We start from the raw sequence: 15,394 nt of genomic DNA, 5'->3' as shown, positions 1-15,394 counted from the left end.
CCTATCTGCAGATTGCCCTGTCTATGAATAAGGCAATGTGGATGATTAAATTAGCAAACTACACACTGGTCTCACATACTGCACTGTATCATGGGAAGGAAAGGTCATTCAATATATATGGAAATTATTACTGCTGCCTGTCATTATAGGGCACGGCTTGCATCGATTTAAGGAACTGAGAAAACTTCTTAATCCTCCTCTGACAGCTGTCTTTTGCAGTCTCTGGGTTTCAGAGTTTCTCAGCCTTGTGTGCTCTGATGAGTCTTTGTTGAGGTGGAGCACTGAACAAGGTCAGCGAGAGGTGCAATTACTCGCTCTCTCACAGGTACCACAAACACTACTTTGTGACTGAATCATACTGACCATTCAGGCTGGTGTTGACATTTAGTGAGGAATCTGTATTGTTGTTTCTATTAAAAGTAAGAATACTCACAAAAAGACCAACTGTAAAGGGGGAAAAGGGACGAACCTCAGAGAAAGAGAGCAGTGCGAATCTGTGGTTAAACACAGCTTTGGTGCTCTGTTGCGGAGGAAGCAGCCCATCTGTCAGAGTGGGTTCTTACATGAGTATAATCTCTGAGGACAGGGCAGTGGCAAGATTCTCACGGACACCCGCACCCTAATGTATCCCAGACCCTTGAAACAAATGACCCAAATACTCACTGAATCAAGGCATTTGGCTGACCGCGCACTGCAGATGTAGTGTTACTTACAGAGAGGTTATTATTAGTGCAGCCTACAACAAAGCCCGTAAGCAGCACTGTCACACCAGTCAGCGTCATGTATTTATGCTGAGCAGATCTGTCTGCTTGAAGGGAAGATTGTTTTTCCACAGAGAGAAGAAAAGGCAGGAGTGACACATAATATTTATCTGACTGTTGCTGTCAGTTTCAGGGCTTGGTGTTACGTCATGCTTGTTTTGTTCTTTAAGCCTTCATTGACTTCTCATTGATTCAGTGGTACTGATTTTTCAATGAGTGCTTTGCAGCCGTGCATGACAAGACAGAACCGTGACATATGACGAAATGAGTCTGTTGGAGTTGCACTTGCAGAATTGAAATTTATATAATGCCTTCATAATCCAGTAATTACTCTGAATTGAATATGTCAGTTGAGCATAATATGCTGCATAGCTATTAATCACGTTCAAGGCATCATTAGCCATTTAACTCCTGACGCTACCCATGCATTAATTAAAGCCTGGTGAATTGGATCTCATGCAAACACTCACTGACGCTACGAATCTGCAGACTGACATGACTCAACTTGAGCTTCACGCAATGGCCACACTACTCACCTCACCCAAAACTAATGGCCAAGTGCAGAGACTGTCATATCCTGAAAGAGCTGGCCCTGAACCAGCTGCAACAAAGCACCGCAGGAACGCCCGAGCCGGTGGGGGGAGGAGGTCTCCAAGCAACAGCCAGCGGTGGCATGCACATTCAGCTATTGACTTAGCTTTTATCCACAGCCCTTGTGTGGTTGTCAGATCCTCAACAGCAATCTCAGTGCTGAGAGAGGACCTCTGCCATGCCCGCTCATCTCTGTCTTTCCATCATGTCTAAGTTATTATCACCGCTACAAACTCATCAGCCTCAAAGGAAGTGAGCATCAGCTTCTACTGGGGATGTCTGGAAATGGAATAGACGGCTGTCTCTTTCACCGCGGTGTCAGGGAAGCGTCTGCATTCTGTAGCGGTAATGGAAGTGTTACCCTGAGGTGTGTGTGGCATAGAAATCTGAGCACAAGTTTCACAGAGGGAAGATTGCCTAGAGCAAGGAAAATAAGCCTATGCAGTTCTGTCAACAGCAGGAAATGTAGAAAGTAATGTTTGGAGGGTTGCAGAGTGGCCACAGCAAACTCAAACATCAGCCACATTTGAAGATGTTTCTATCAATAAGTCAGTCAGATTCACATCACCTAATCACCAGCAGGGATATACACGATTAGTCGAGTCAATGCTGCTACCCTCGCTAGTCAGCACTCGGAATACTAGTCAATTTAACTTGTTATTTTATTGATGTACACATTTAAATGGCAGGATAATGTGTTCATAACGCATGGAAAGGTTTCCGTATGCAATAATTACTGTTTGTTTATGTTTGTTTAACCAGGAAAATCAGTTGAAGTTCAACATATTAAAATCATAATGTCTGTTGAAAATAATTTTGATATGTAATTCTGTAAATGGAGCGTGGCGGCTTCGGCGAGAGCGATTTGCAGCTGATTCTGGTCAAACAGAAAGGATCTTCCTCTTGTAAGTGGCGAAAACGTTTTTCTCGTGGATGTACTGTGATGGTGCACAAATGCCCAGAGGGATTACACTACAGCCCGTTTCACGCTGCATACTGGACCAATTTCAAAGATTGTTATCCCCATTAGTCAGCGCACAAAAATATTGGAACACAGGGTCCATAAACACAGATAATATTTGACCGGAATTCCTTCCATTTGTCCGGGACCTTGAAATCTTCCAGGACACAGACATGGAAACCCCAATGCACGGCGCTGAGTGCCTCGCATTGCAACAACATTTAAAATCTGATTTGGTTATTGAAAAGTGTGTTTAACAGTTTCAAATGGCTCTTATAACAAATGCAATATTTTTGCAGACACATACACAGATGTATATCTTGACAAGTTCCCAGTAAAATCAGTGGACTGGTTCCTTACAGATTAGATTGTGCTCAGTTTTTTGTTTTAAGAGTGATTTCTTCCTTTTTGGCTAGTCACCTAGTCTAAATTTAATCTTTCATCTTAATGTGAGGAACATGAATCATCCCTAACTACAAGACAAACAGTACTTGTCATCAAAAGTTGCATCGAGTCATGATGAAAGGCAGGTGAATGCGTGGAATGAGTTTATGTTCAAAGTGTTTCCAGCCACATCTGAAGTGTTGACTGTATATTTATTCTGAATAAAATCAGCAGTCATTCAGATATGGGCATAAAGGACAAATACGTTTAGACAGTCTTCCCTTAAAGGCACTAGTAGCGTTCACTCATTTGTAGGTATAAAAACACTTAATTTTATGAAGAATAAAAAAGAGATCTTGAGAGAAAAATTTAATCCCTGCCTGCTTTTTCACCTCTGCACACGTGGCCAATAACTGCCTGCAGTTGGCATGTTTGTCGGATTGAAGCAGATGCCTTTAGGCTGTCCTGTCTTAGCAGGCATTCAGACTGAAATTGCAAGGAGCTGCAGTGGTGGGAGTGTGTTGCTCCTGGTACTGGTGAGACATGAAATATAATCCAGGAAATCCCGTTCAGATCCAAGAATTTGAAGGTTTATCAGATGCCAAAACACTGCAAAGCAGTTTACAGCACTCAGACAGGATTTTACAACTCTGGAAAGCAACTATTTTATCTTTGGTCACAATGATGGCAGGTACACGGGAGAGAGACAGCACTCGCATTCCCAAGTATTCCACCAGAAATGTGCGACCCCACTGTGTCACTGCACTGGCTGCATTCAAATGATGGGCCGTGTTTTTTCCATGGAGGGCTGAAGTCATGCTGAACGCAGCCTTCCAGTTGGTCAGTTATTTCACTGTTGGGTCCTTCGTCGACTGTTTTTGTCATGTTTTTTTTAATGCAGATTGGTTTAGTAATCATCACATCTTTGACTCTTTGATAGGCACAAGATCCAAAGAGATCCTTTTGCATGGCTGCACTAATCTGCAGAGGGTCTTTAAATACTGACAGATTGATCAGTCAAAGAACTCCTTTGACTATTTGAATTTCTTTAGTCAAGGACAGCTCTTCAAGTAGGTCGTTATTGAAGAGTTTCGTCAACCTGACATCTTAAAACTCATCCAGTTCTAGCCAAGGCATGTTGGAAATATTGAATTCATCTGCTCTAATTGAACTTTTCTTAAATAACACAGCAGAGGAATGCAGGAACAGCTGAATATGACCACCAGTTCGTCTTGTGGTTTGCCCTCACTTTATATTGTTATGACAGGCTTTTCAAGCACAAGTAACTGCTGGCTATCAGATGTCAACATCTGTCTCTGTGCGCCTATAAACCCCTGTATTTTGAAGTCATTTCCTGTAGTTGGTTCAGATATTGCTCTCTGCGTCTGACCAAAACGCAACACAGTTTGTCTGGAAGAGACACAAAACCTGCAATTTGAGGTTATTTGGTGCCATTTGATCATATATCATCGCTTGTCCCTACCAAAACAAATGAAACCAATGTTGTTAATAGTCTATAAATAAACCTCCCTAACATGTTTAATGTGAACATCACAACCTTTATTTGACTGCTGTGTCTTTTGCCCTCCATGTGAGGTGGAAGTTTTCAATTACTGCAGCACCAGTAAGTTTACAAAGAAAAATGGTCCACTTTTAATGCACCAACAATGTCCAGCATGGTCCCTGTACATTCTTTGCTTTTGTTATTTTATTCTCACTATTACAAAAAAAATTCCAAGGTTTTCTTTGTGCCTCAAACAACACAGTCCAGATTGGAGAAGTCCTTATCAACAGTGTATTTTGAAGTAATTCCCCAGAGAAGAAGTAATCATAATTAGCTAATTAAAGAAGGCTTAAGAGAGGGGCAGAGTGAAAGAGTGGCAAAGTAGATTAGTGGAAATTTGCATGTGTTGACACTGAAGGATGAAGGAAATGTCTACTGTCTTCATTTCTATTTATGGAGAATGATCTATTTTCAAGGGCATGCTTAGAGCCAGATGCTGCTTTTAACAGTTTGCTGTTTGAGGATGTTACACAGTCGCATTCTGGAAATCTCTGTCTGAGATTATTGGCTCATGTCTAAATAAAAGTGAACAGCATACACAATAATACAACGGCCTCGAGTGAGAGCAAACCCTGTGTGTCGGCCGGTTCGCAAACACACATTTGTGAGCACATCTGCCGGCAGCTGAGGGTTGGCGTCAAACACCATCCCTGGTAATTACATGAAATCGGAGGGATTGTTCATTGTCCCTGGCTTTGTGATCTGGACATTGTCCTGGTCTCTTCCTGGCTTTGTGCCAGCTCAGGGTCTTACCACAAACAGCAGTGGGGGAGGGAGCCCTTAATATGGAAATGGCATTAATTACTGGGCCTATACAACAGATGTGACCTTCAGCCTCCACTCAGCATAAATACTCATCTCATGAAGAAAAACTGGCTGGAATATGAAATCCATTTTACCAGCTGACATCTAAATACCTGTTTATATAGCATCTCTGCTTTTTGTTATGTAAAAGATTATCTTTGGTTTTACTGAACACTCGGTTTACATGCTTAAACTGGTTCACTGGTGTGTGATGTGTGCTTCACTAACTCAACTCCCAATAGCAGGTAATCTAATCTTCTAATCAAAATTTTGCAAGATGATCTAAATCCTACTAAAATAGCCTTGAACTAAAAACCCTCAAACCTCCACGGCTTCGGCATTCCCCAAATCTCCATTATTAACTCGTCAGAAGCTAGCATTTACCGCCTGAGCTGCTCGTTCCCCCAAATCTCTGTCAGCCCGCTGGCACTTTGAGCGCCGGGCTGTCGATTCCAGAGTGCCGTGCTGATTAACATATTAACACGTCTTTTGTTTCAATTTTCTAGCGCTGGCCCCAAAGGAGACAACATCTACGAGTGGAGGTCGACCATCCTGGGACCCCCGGGCTCCGTGTACGAGGGAGGCGTCTTCTTCCTGGACATCGCCTTCACGCCAGACTACCCATTCAAACCCCCGAAGGTCAGCAGCCAGTAGACATAGCTGTTAAAATATTTGGATGTTTGAGTAGCTGACCAAGTCTTAACTTCCTGCACCGGGCCTGGAAAAGTGTGGAGAGCATGATGATATAATGATGTGGAAAACTTATGAGATTGGACGTGTGGTGAACACAGGTTGGCCTGTAGTGCTCCACACACTTTCTTCCACCGTAGACAAACGGTCACTTTGTATTTCATGTATTTTGTGCAGAATAATTTGCAGCTCACATCTGGCCATGTGGACTGCCGTTACCAGCTGATACAGAGCGACATTAGCATTCATTTGGAGTCACGTTTCTGGCCACCTGATGAATTATTCCAATGGTCACTCTCCTTTTAGCTCCTGAAGGAAACATCTGGCTCTTTAGCTGCTAAACGCTCCGCTGTGTTTACCAGCTAGTCGCTAACTTCGTCTGGCTGCCTGTTTGTTGCTGAGCAGGCAGTGCACAGCAGGTTTATCAGTTTGATTTTGTTGAAAACAGCTGTGTGAGAATTAACCAGAAGCCAAAAAGACTGAGCTGAAAGATGCTAAAATACTCCACAGTAGATCTGAGGGGGTTGATGTAATCATAATGCATCAAATCTAGACTATAGCTGCTGTAGCTTTGATTTGATTTGATTTTATATTTTTTCTGATGTGCACAGTCTGTCGCCTTTCCCAAGAAAATAATGTAAGTCTCTCATTATCTTACATTATATGGGGCATGGCTTTTCTAGTAGCCCTGTGATAGACTGGGGCCTGTCCAGGGTTTACCTGCTTCATGACCAGTGTCTTCTGGATTAGGCTGGAGCCACTAAATGTTTTTATATTGAGAAAGTCCTCCTGGACTGGTTGACGGGTTGGGGTGTGGCGAGGGAGTGGAAGATGAAGTTATAACACAGGGTCTTTCATGAATTTGTTTACAGGTTCACACGTTGGTTCGCACATTTGTTAAGTTTTGGTCCAGACGTGACCGGGCCGCTCTCCAAATATCCTCCCAACACACAAATAAGCCTTCAAACATGTTAGAAAGTGGCAGAGGGAGACAGTAAACAAGCAAAAAAGCACTGCTGCACAAGATACAACTTATTTTGTTCCATTGTGGTTAGCAATGAAAGCAGACATACGTCTCAGCAGCACTCAGGTGGCGTGATCACAGATTACATGTAGTGCTGAAAGGTGGTGATGACTCGTGTGCTGATGACCTACTTTAGTGCAAAATCAGTATATAGTTGTTGGGGGTGTGACCGGGGGTGATGAATAAATGGCTGCACAGACAGATGGCACAAAGTTCAAGGTAATTCCCACAAAATAGCCCACAATGGCCAAAAAATGTATGTATTTATTATTCAGCCCTTTTGCAGAGTCAGATTGTTTCATCAGAGCCTGGTAGCAAATGTTTCATGACCCAGAACCAGTCCACAGCCCAGGGATTGGGAACCCCCGCTGTACAGGATAAGGAGGCGAAGAAAATGAATGTCTAGATGGATTCATGCAGTGTGACTTTTATGCACGTTGATGACAGCGTAATGTGATAAAGGGCCAGTTCAAGGAAATTCTAATAGTAAGCGAGTAGAGCACATTATATCAGCCTGGTGTGGTGGCAGTTGTTCAGAGTCAGTCCTGCAGCCTCTGACACGCCGTCTTTACAGCTCAGTTTGCACTTTTGTACACTTTTCTTTTATGAAGAATTGTGATTTGAGCTCAAAATCTGGGTCGTGCCAAATCCTGACCTGTTCACTTCTCAGCTTCTGAAGAACTCCTCTTCTTGTTTTATGTGATGCTGTCTGCGGAGTACTTTAAACATGTTGAGTGGATGTCATTATTGAGCGCGCAGACCCGTCAGGGCCAATCTCCCTTTGGTTTGCAGTGCACCCCATTACCCTTTCACTTGGCCTTCATTTTCTCTCCTCTCTCTGTTATGCACACCCCTCCCCGTGCTCGCTCGCCCTCTTTTCCCTCTTTCTCGTCCTTTGTGCTGTGTAACCACCAGCTCTGTGTTTGACAGCAGACTCAAACAAATCCACAGGCTCCGGCCCAGCTTTCTGTTGCCAGAGGGACTCGAGTGTTTCCGCCCCCTCCAATACCTCGTACCCCTCCGACACACTGTGATCTGCAGCCAAACCCCCCTGCACACACATTCACTCACACCAAACCTTCGGCCCGTAGCTGCCATACACTCCCTCGTTATAGAAACGCTCCAGTGCTGAATGCACTCAGACTTGGGAATTTTAGATGCAAGAACTTTTAAAATCTCTGCAAGAGAAACAAGAGTTTACAGGTTCGCCAGGTGGATGTGCCTCTGTGTTTCTTTTCTGGAGCACTGTGTCTGAAGAGGGGTTGGTTATTTATACCATCCTGCCCTGTGTGAGTGTTGGGAATGCCAAGGCTCATTAGAGGTTTCCTCTGGAGGGTCAGGGTCAGGAGGGCCAGATGTTAGTGATTGGTCCTGACACTTGACACCACTGTTTGCCCCCACTGCTCCAAACAGATGTCAAGCTCACATCCAAGCTGAGACAGACTGCATAAACAGTGCCAGGTTGGTTGTCTGCTTGCTGAGGGTGTTTGAGATGAGCTGTTGCAGCATTGATCGAGGTAGCACCAGTCTTCATGTTATGGACGTTTCACCGTGGCAAGTAAAGCAATTCATTCACGCTTGGTGAGTCCAGTAATCACAGTGACAATAAAACTGTTGTTTGTTGTTGTGCTTTGGTTTTGCTCCATGCTGCCCTCTGTTGGTCAGTCTGGTTCAGTAAATATCATGAACATTGCTATAGGCGGTGTTTCTCTCTGTTTAGATGGAGTAAATGTTGTTTTCATGGAATCAAAAAAAAAACTCACGTAAAATATGGTTCACTTACTGCAATAAAATACTGCCCTCTAGATATACTGTGTATTTGTGGCTGCGTGCTCTTCTAGCAACAGTGACAAATGATGTTAAATGACCCTCAGTGGAGCAATCAAACAGGCCCATTATACTGGTACTGATGCTGATATATCAGTGTTAATGTGAATAAAAGAGAAAAGGCCCACAGCATCTTTTAACTGTTCTTGATGTCTCACCTGTTATTACTCCCAGTTATAAACCTGACAGACCGACGCTACACAGCAAAATATCTTTCTTTGACGGTTTAAAGCTCATCTCCTGGAGACACCCGAGTCCCAAATTATGCCGTCCATATTTTTACTTCGTCTGCTGCTAACTTACTTTTATTTGAGGTTTTAACAGATCGCTCGTTGCCCTCTTCTTCACTCTTACTTTTCTCTGCAGGTTTGCTGTGTTCATGCCAGAGAAAAGTCTCTGTACATCTGCAGTGGCTCTGGCTGACTAATAATTCATGTGTGTTGCTTAAAGTGGTGGCAGTTATGGAATTGTTTGCCGTAAATTGAAAAGAATATTACCAAAACTGTAACTGCACAGTAACTACTTCAGCCACTTTTAAAAGATCACCTCAGAGGGACATTATGGGAAGATAATGATGGTTTCCTGGACAAAGGTTGAAACTCTGCTGCTGGTCTTCAAAATACACCTTCCTCTGAGTGAACCTCTGTTTTTAATCTAGGATGAGCTACACGGTCAGCGTGGAAAGTCGAGCCAAAGCGAATGGTTGATGAGTCAGATCAAGAGATATTGGAAAGCTTTGATGCTTCTATTTTCACCTTTATCTTTAACTTATTTTATTGTGTTGCAGTGGATTTTATTCACCATCATATTCTCCTTTTATTTTCATCCCTCTTTTCATGTTAATTCTTTGTCTTTTTTATGTGAAGCACTTGGTGTATGGGATGTCTTTGTTGTAAAGCACTTTGAGCTACAATTCTTGTATGAAAGGTGCTCTGCAAATACATTTTATTATTATTAACTGAAATTAATCAGCATTTATCAGTCTTTTGTTGCCAAAATTCACTGACTCCAGCTTCTCGATTGTTCTTAAGTCTTTTTGTTGAATATTTTTGGGTTTTGGACTGTTCCATATTGCTGGAGGCTGTGGGAAAATGTGACACATTCACATTTTTTTACACTTTATAAACTAAACAATTAAAGTACTACTTGAGAAAATCTCACATTAATTGATATTGAAAACAGTTGTTGGTTGCAGCTCCAGTAAAAACTGAGTTTTATTAAATTAGCAACACATCACAGATTGTGACCCTCTGCTGCTCCGGTGGAGCTGCTCAGTGTCTGTTGATGGAGGCTGCTGTTTGTTGAGATCAACAGAAAAGATTCTCTGCATAAAATCTTCAAACGAGATAATTCAGTGTCAGGTGTCAGATTAGAATTGATATCGGCTGTGATTGTGGTCACAGGTCGGAGTGAACTGCTTTTAATTTCGCTGCAGGTCTGCGTGCCTGCAGGCTGGAGAGAACATGTTAGAAAAAGGGAAGCTGACCGTGACGAATGTTTTAACTTCATCATTTAACCCTGAGTGAATTTTATTCTGTGGCGACACAGTGGCTGCGTCCTTTATAGTGTCACACAGCCTAATACATTGTTTCACTGTAAGACGCTGAAACAATGGTCTGTTACTGAAGGGCAGCGAAACAAATATGGTGCATTTAATACTGCGTGATGACATCGCCGGCCACATTCACACACAAGGCACACAAGGTCATCGGCTTCAGGGTCACGCCAGCCAAACTCTAAGTCGTTTCAGCTTGAATTTTATGGTAATTTTGAGTAAACCAGTGTTGCCTCTGATGTCCAACAGCAGCTTGATTACTCTATGCCCATTACTTCATATCTATCTCTAAGGAAAAGTCCAACATTTAGGGAAAACATGTTTTCCTTTCTTTACCAAAACTTAGAAGATCAATACCACTCTTGTATATTAAGCTACAGCCAGAAGATGCTTTGCATATTTTTGACCTTTGGACCAAACCGGGCTCACTGCCTCCCCCTGCTTTCAGTCTTTAAGCTAGGCTACGCTAGCCGCCTGCTGACCTTAGCTTTGTATTCAACAGAAAGACATGAAAATGTTGTCAATCTTCTGAGCCACCTTTCGGTAAGAAAGTGTATATGCTTCATTTCCATCCATCCATCCATCCATCCATTCTCTTCCGCTTATCCGGGGCCGGGTTGCGGGGGCAGCAGTCTAAGCAGGGAGGCCCAGACTTCTCTCTCCCCAGACACTTCCTCCAGCTCTTCCGGGGGGACCCCGAGGCGTTCCCAGGCCAGCCGAGTGACATAGTCCCTCCAGCGTGTCCTGGGTCTTCCCCGGGGCCTCTTCCCGGTGGGGCATGCCCGGAACACCCTCCCAGGAAGGCGTCCAGGAGGCATCCGTTGAAGATGCCCGAGCCACCTCAGCTGGCTCCTCTCGACGTGGAGGAGCAGCGGCTCTACTCTGAGCTCCTCCCGAGTGACAGAGCTCCTCACCCTATCCCTAAGGGAGCGCCCCGCCACCCTGCGGAGGAAACTCATTTCAGCCGCTTGTATCCGAGATCTCGTTCTTTCGGTCATGACCCAAAGTTCATGACCATAGGTGAGGGTAGGAACGTAGATTGACCGGTAAATCGAGAGCTTTGCCTTTCGGCTCAGCTCCTTCTTCACCACGACGGACCGGTACAACGACCGCATTACTGCTGCCGCCGCACCGATCCGCCTGTCAATCTCACGCTCCATCCTTCCCTCACTCGTGAACAAGACCCCAAGATACTTGAACTCCTCCACTTGAGGCAGGAGCTCTCTTCCAACCCAGAGGGGACAAGCCACCCTTTTCCGGTCGAGAACCATGGCCTCGGACTTGGAGGTGCTGATTCTCATCCCAGCCGCTTCACACTCGGCTGCAAACTGCCCCAACACATGCTGGAGGTCCTGGTTCGAAGAAGCCAACAGGACAACATCATCCGCAAAAAGCAGAGATGAGATCCTGTGGTCCCCAAACCAGATTCCCTCCGGCCCTTGGCTGCGCCTAGAAATTCTGTCCATAAAAATAATGAACAGAACCGGTGACAAAGGGCAGCCCTGCCGGAGTCCAACATGCACTGGGAACAAGTCTGACTTACTGCCGGCAATGCGAACCAAGCTCCTGCTCCGGTCATACAGAGACCGGACGGCCCGTAGCAAAGGGCCCCAGACTCCATACTCCCGAAGCACCTCCCACAGAATGCCACGAGGGACACGGTCGAATGCCTTCTCCAAGTCTACAAAACACATGTGGACTGGTTGGGCAAACTCCCATGAACCCTCGAGCACCCTGCGGAGGGTGTAGAGCTGGTCCAGTGTTCCACGGCCAGGACGAAAACCGCATTGTTCCTCCTGAATCCGAGGTTCGACTATCGGCCGAATTCTCCTCTCCAGTACCCTGGAATAGACTTTACCAGGGAGGCTGAGGAGTGTGATCCCCCTGTAGTTGGAGCACACCCTCCGGTCCCCCTTTTTGAATAGAGGGACCACCACCCCGGTCTGCCAGTCCAGGGGCACTGTCCCCAACTGCCACGCGATGTTGCAAAGGCGTGTCAACCAAGACAGCCCGACAACATCCAGAGACTTGAGGTACTCAGGGCGGATCTCATCCACCCCCGGGGCCTTGCCACCGAGGAGCTTCCGAACTACCTCGGTGACCTCAGCCTGAGTGATGGATGAGCCAGCCTCTGGGTCCCCAGCCCCTGCTTCCTCTACGGAAGGCGTGGCAATGGGATTGAGGAGATCCTCAAAGTACTCTTTCCACCGCCCGACAATATGCCCCGTCGAGGTCAACAGCTCCCCACCTCCACTGTAAACAGTGTTGGCAGGGTACTGCTTCCCCCTTCTGAGGTGCCGGACGGTTTGCCAGAATATCTTTGTGGCCGACCGATAATCCTCCTCCATGGCCTCCCCGAACTTTTCCCATACCCGAGTTTTTGCTTCAACAACTGCCCGTGCCGCAGCACGCTTGGCCTGCCGGTACCTGTCAGCTGCCTCAGGAGTCCCACAAACCAACCAGGCTCGATAGGACTCCTTCTTCAGCTTGACGGCATCCCTTACTTCTGGTGTCCACCACCGGGTTCGGGGATTGCCGCCACGGCAGGCACCAGAGACCTTACGGCCACAGCTCCGAACAGCTGCGTCAACAATGGAGGTGGAGAACATGGTCCATTCGGACTCAATGTCTCCAACCTCCCTCGGGATTTGGTCAAAGCTCTCCCGGAGGTGCGAGTTGAAAACTCCTCTGACAGAGGGTTCCGCCAGACGTTCCCAACAGACCCTCACTACCCGTTTGGGCCTGCCAAGTCTGTCCAGCTTTCTCCTCTGCCAGCGGATCCAGCTCAACACCAGGTGGTGATCAGTTGACAGCTCAGCCCCTCTCTTCACCCGAGTGTCCAAGACATACGGCCGAAGGTCAGATGACACGACCACAAAGTCGATCATTGACCTTCGGCCTAGAGTGTCCTGGTGCCATGTGCACTGATGGACACTCTTATGCTTGAACATGGTGTTCGTTATGGACAAACTGTGACTAGCACAGAAGTCCAATAACAGAACACCGCTCGGGTTCAGATCGGGGAGGCCGTTCCTCCCAATCACTCCCCTCCAGGTTACACTGTCGCTGCCCACGTGAGCGTTGAAGTCCCCCAGTAGAACGACAGAGTCCCCAGTCGGAGCACTTTCCAGCACCCCTCCCACAGACTCCAAGAAGGGTGGGTACTCTACACTGTTGTTCGGCCCGTAGGCCGAAACAACAGTGAGGCACCTGTCCCCAACCCGAAGTCGTAGGGCAGCAACCCTCTCGTTCACCGGGGAAAACTCCAACACATGGCGGCTAAGGTGGGGAGCTATAAGCAAGCCCACACCGGCCCGCCGCCTCTCACCGCGGGCAACTCCAGAGTAGAAGAGAGTCCAGCCTCTCTCAAGGAGTTGGGTTCCAGAACCCAGGCTGTGCGTGGAGGTGAGCCCGACTATCTCTAGCCGGTACCGCTCAACCTCCCGCACTAGCTCGGGCTCCTTCCCCCCCAGCGAGGTGACATTCCATGTCCCCATTGCCAGATTCTGAGTCCAGGGATTGGGCCGCCGGGGCCCCCGCCCACGACTGCTACCCAATTCCCACCGCATCGGCCCCTTCTGATCCCTCCTGCGGGTGATGGGCCTACTGGAGGGCGGGCCCACGTCGCTCCTTCGGGCTTTGCCCGGCCGGGCCCCGTGAGCAAAGGCCCGGCCACCAGGCGCTCACCTGCGAGCCCCAACCCCAGGCCTGGCTCCAGGGTGGGGCCCCGGTAACGCCAATCCGGGCGACGTAATGGTCCTTGTTTTATTTGTTTTCATAGGGGCTATGGAACTGCTCTTCGTCTGACCCATCACCTAGGACCTGTTTGCCTTGGGAGACCCTACCAGGGGCAATAAGCCCCAGACAACATAGCTCCTAGGATCATCTGAGTACTCAAACCCCTCCACCACAATAAGGTGGCGGTTCAAGGAGGGGGCTTCATTTCCAAAATGTGGAAATATTCCTAATAATTCTTGATCAATTTATAGGTGTAAGGGATCAGTGTTAAAATGGCCACATTCTTTTATTTGAGTTTCTTTTTTGGCCTATAAACATGTGTGATTTATTTATCCTTTACATCATTCTCTTTCTTTGGTCACCAGTGAAGTGCTGAATAACAGCTCTTTCCATCTGGAATTTCTTTTCACACAGTTTCTGTTTGTCGTTTAACAGATGTCCTCACTCCACCACTAAAGTTTTATTTTTTTGTATTTGGAAAATGAGAACATTCGGTTTCCGATCTTTCTGAACTGCAGCGTTTTTGTGTCTGCAGGTAACATTTCGTACGAGGATCTATCACTGCAACATCAACAGCCAGGGGGTGATCTGTCTGGACATCCTGAAGGACAACTGGAGCCCCGCCCTCACCATCTCCAAGGTGCTGCTGTCCATCTGCTCCCTGCTCACAGACTGTAACCCAGGTAACATCAGCGTCTTCGTGCGCGGCCATCTCACGTTTTGTTGAATGCAATTTATGCTGAGACTTTTGTGTGAGGCGAGTAGGTGCTGGAGTGGCTTGAGCAGTTCTCTTTATTCACCTTGGTAGGATGTAACTGAGAGTAGCAGATCGTTGCCATGTCTTCCTCTTCTTTCAATGTAATGTTTATTTTTACTCGAGGCCAAATTTCAAGCTGACACGCTGTGAAAATTATGTTCCCAGACTAGTAACAGTGTATCAAGTAAGCCATGACCAATTCAAGCCCTCATTGTCTCGCAAGGCCGTCGAACACTGACATATCTTTGGCGCAGTCAGTGGCCTCAAGTTGTAAATAATAAAACCACATTTTCACAGCAGAAGTGAGCAATTGAGCTGCTTAGAGAGGAGATGATATAAAAATAACAATGCTGATGATTTCTGCTCTCTCGTAAAGCATCATCTGACACGATAAAGTGGTAGAAATACGAATAGGTGGGAGGAGACCGAGCACAGGCTGGAAACTGAGTGTAAAAAGCGAGAAAACTCAGGGCCGGGCGGAGGAATAATTGGAGCAAGATGTAAGACGGCCATTTTTTTCTGTCTTACATTTAGTAATTTTGAGTTCAGTATGATTTATGTGAGTGTAATGGAAGCCAGCCAAGTACAGGGAATTAACTTGCGATATGGTGGTTTTATGGTCACTTTAAGTCGTTCCACAACTCCTCTTCCTCGGTCTCTACACACAGTCTTTGCTGCTCCTGAAGGTCTTGTCTGTGGCTTCATATGATTAAGTGGTTATTGATACAGCTGAACTCT

At 46.3% G+C, this 15,394-nt stretch overlaps 1 protein-coding gene across 1 annotated transcript in view; it reads left to right on the top strand.

Moving 5' to 3' along the window:
* Nucleotides 1–15,394, top strand: part of ube2e2 (ubiquitin-conjugating enzyme E2E 2) — a 28,780-nt gene that overhangs the window by 12,950 nt on the left and 436 nt on the right. Inside the window, exons 4-5 of the mRNA XM_041941632.1 lie at nt 5,572–5,704; nt 14,435–14,582. Of these exons, the coding sequence (XP_041797566.1) occupies nt 5,572–5,704; nt 14,435–14,582 (281 nt within the window). The remainder of the gene's footprint in view (nt 1–5,571; nt 5,705–14,434; nt 14,583–15,394) is intronic.

Source organism: Chelmon rostratus, chromosome 8 (assembly GCF_017976325.1).
Source record: "Chelmon rostratus isolate fCheRos1 chromosome 8, fCheRos1.pri, whole genome shotgun sequence".
Taxonomy (NCBI): domain Eukaryota; kingdom Metazoa; phylum Chordata; class Actinopteri; order Chaetodontiformes; family Chaetodontidae; genus Chelmon; species Chelmon rostratus.
Note: the sequence above shows the minus strand (reverse complement) of the source record. Positions and strands in the feature narration are given on the sequence as shown.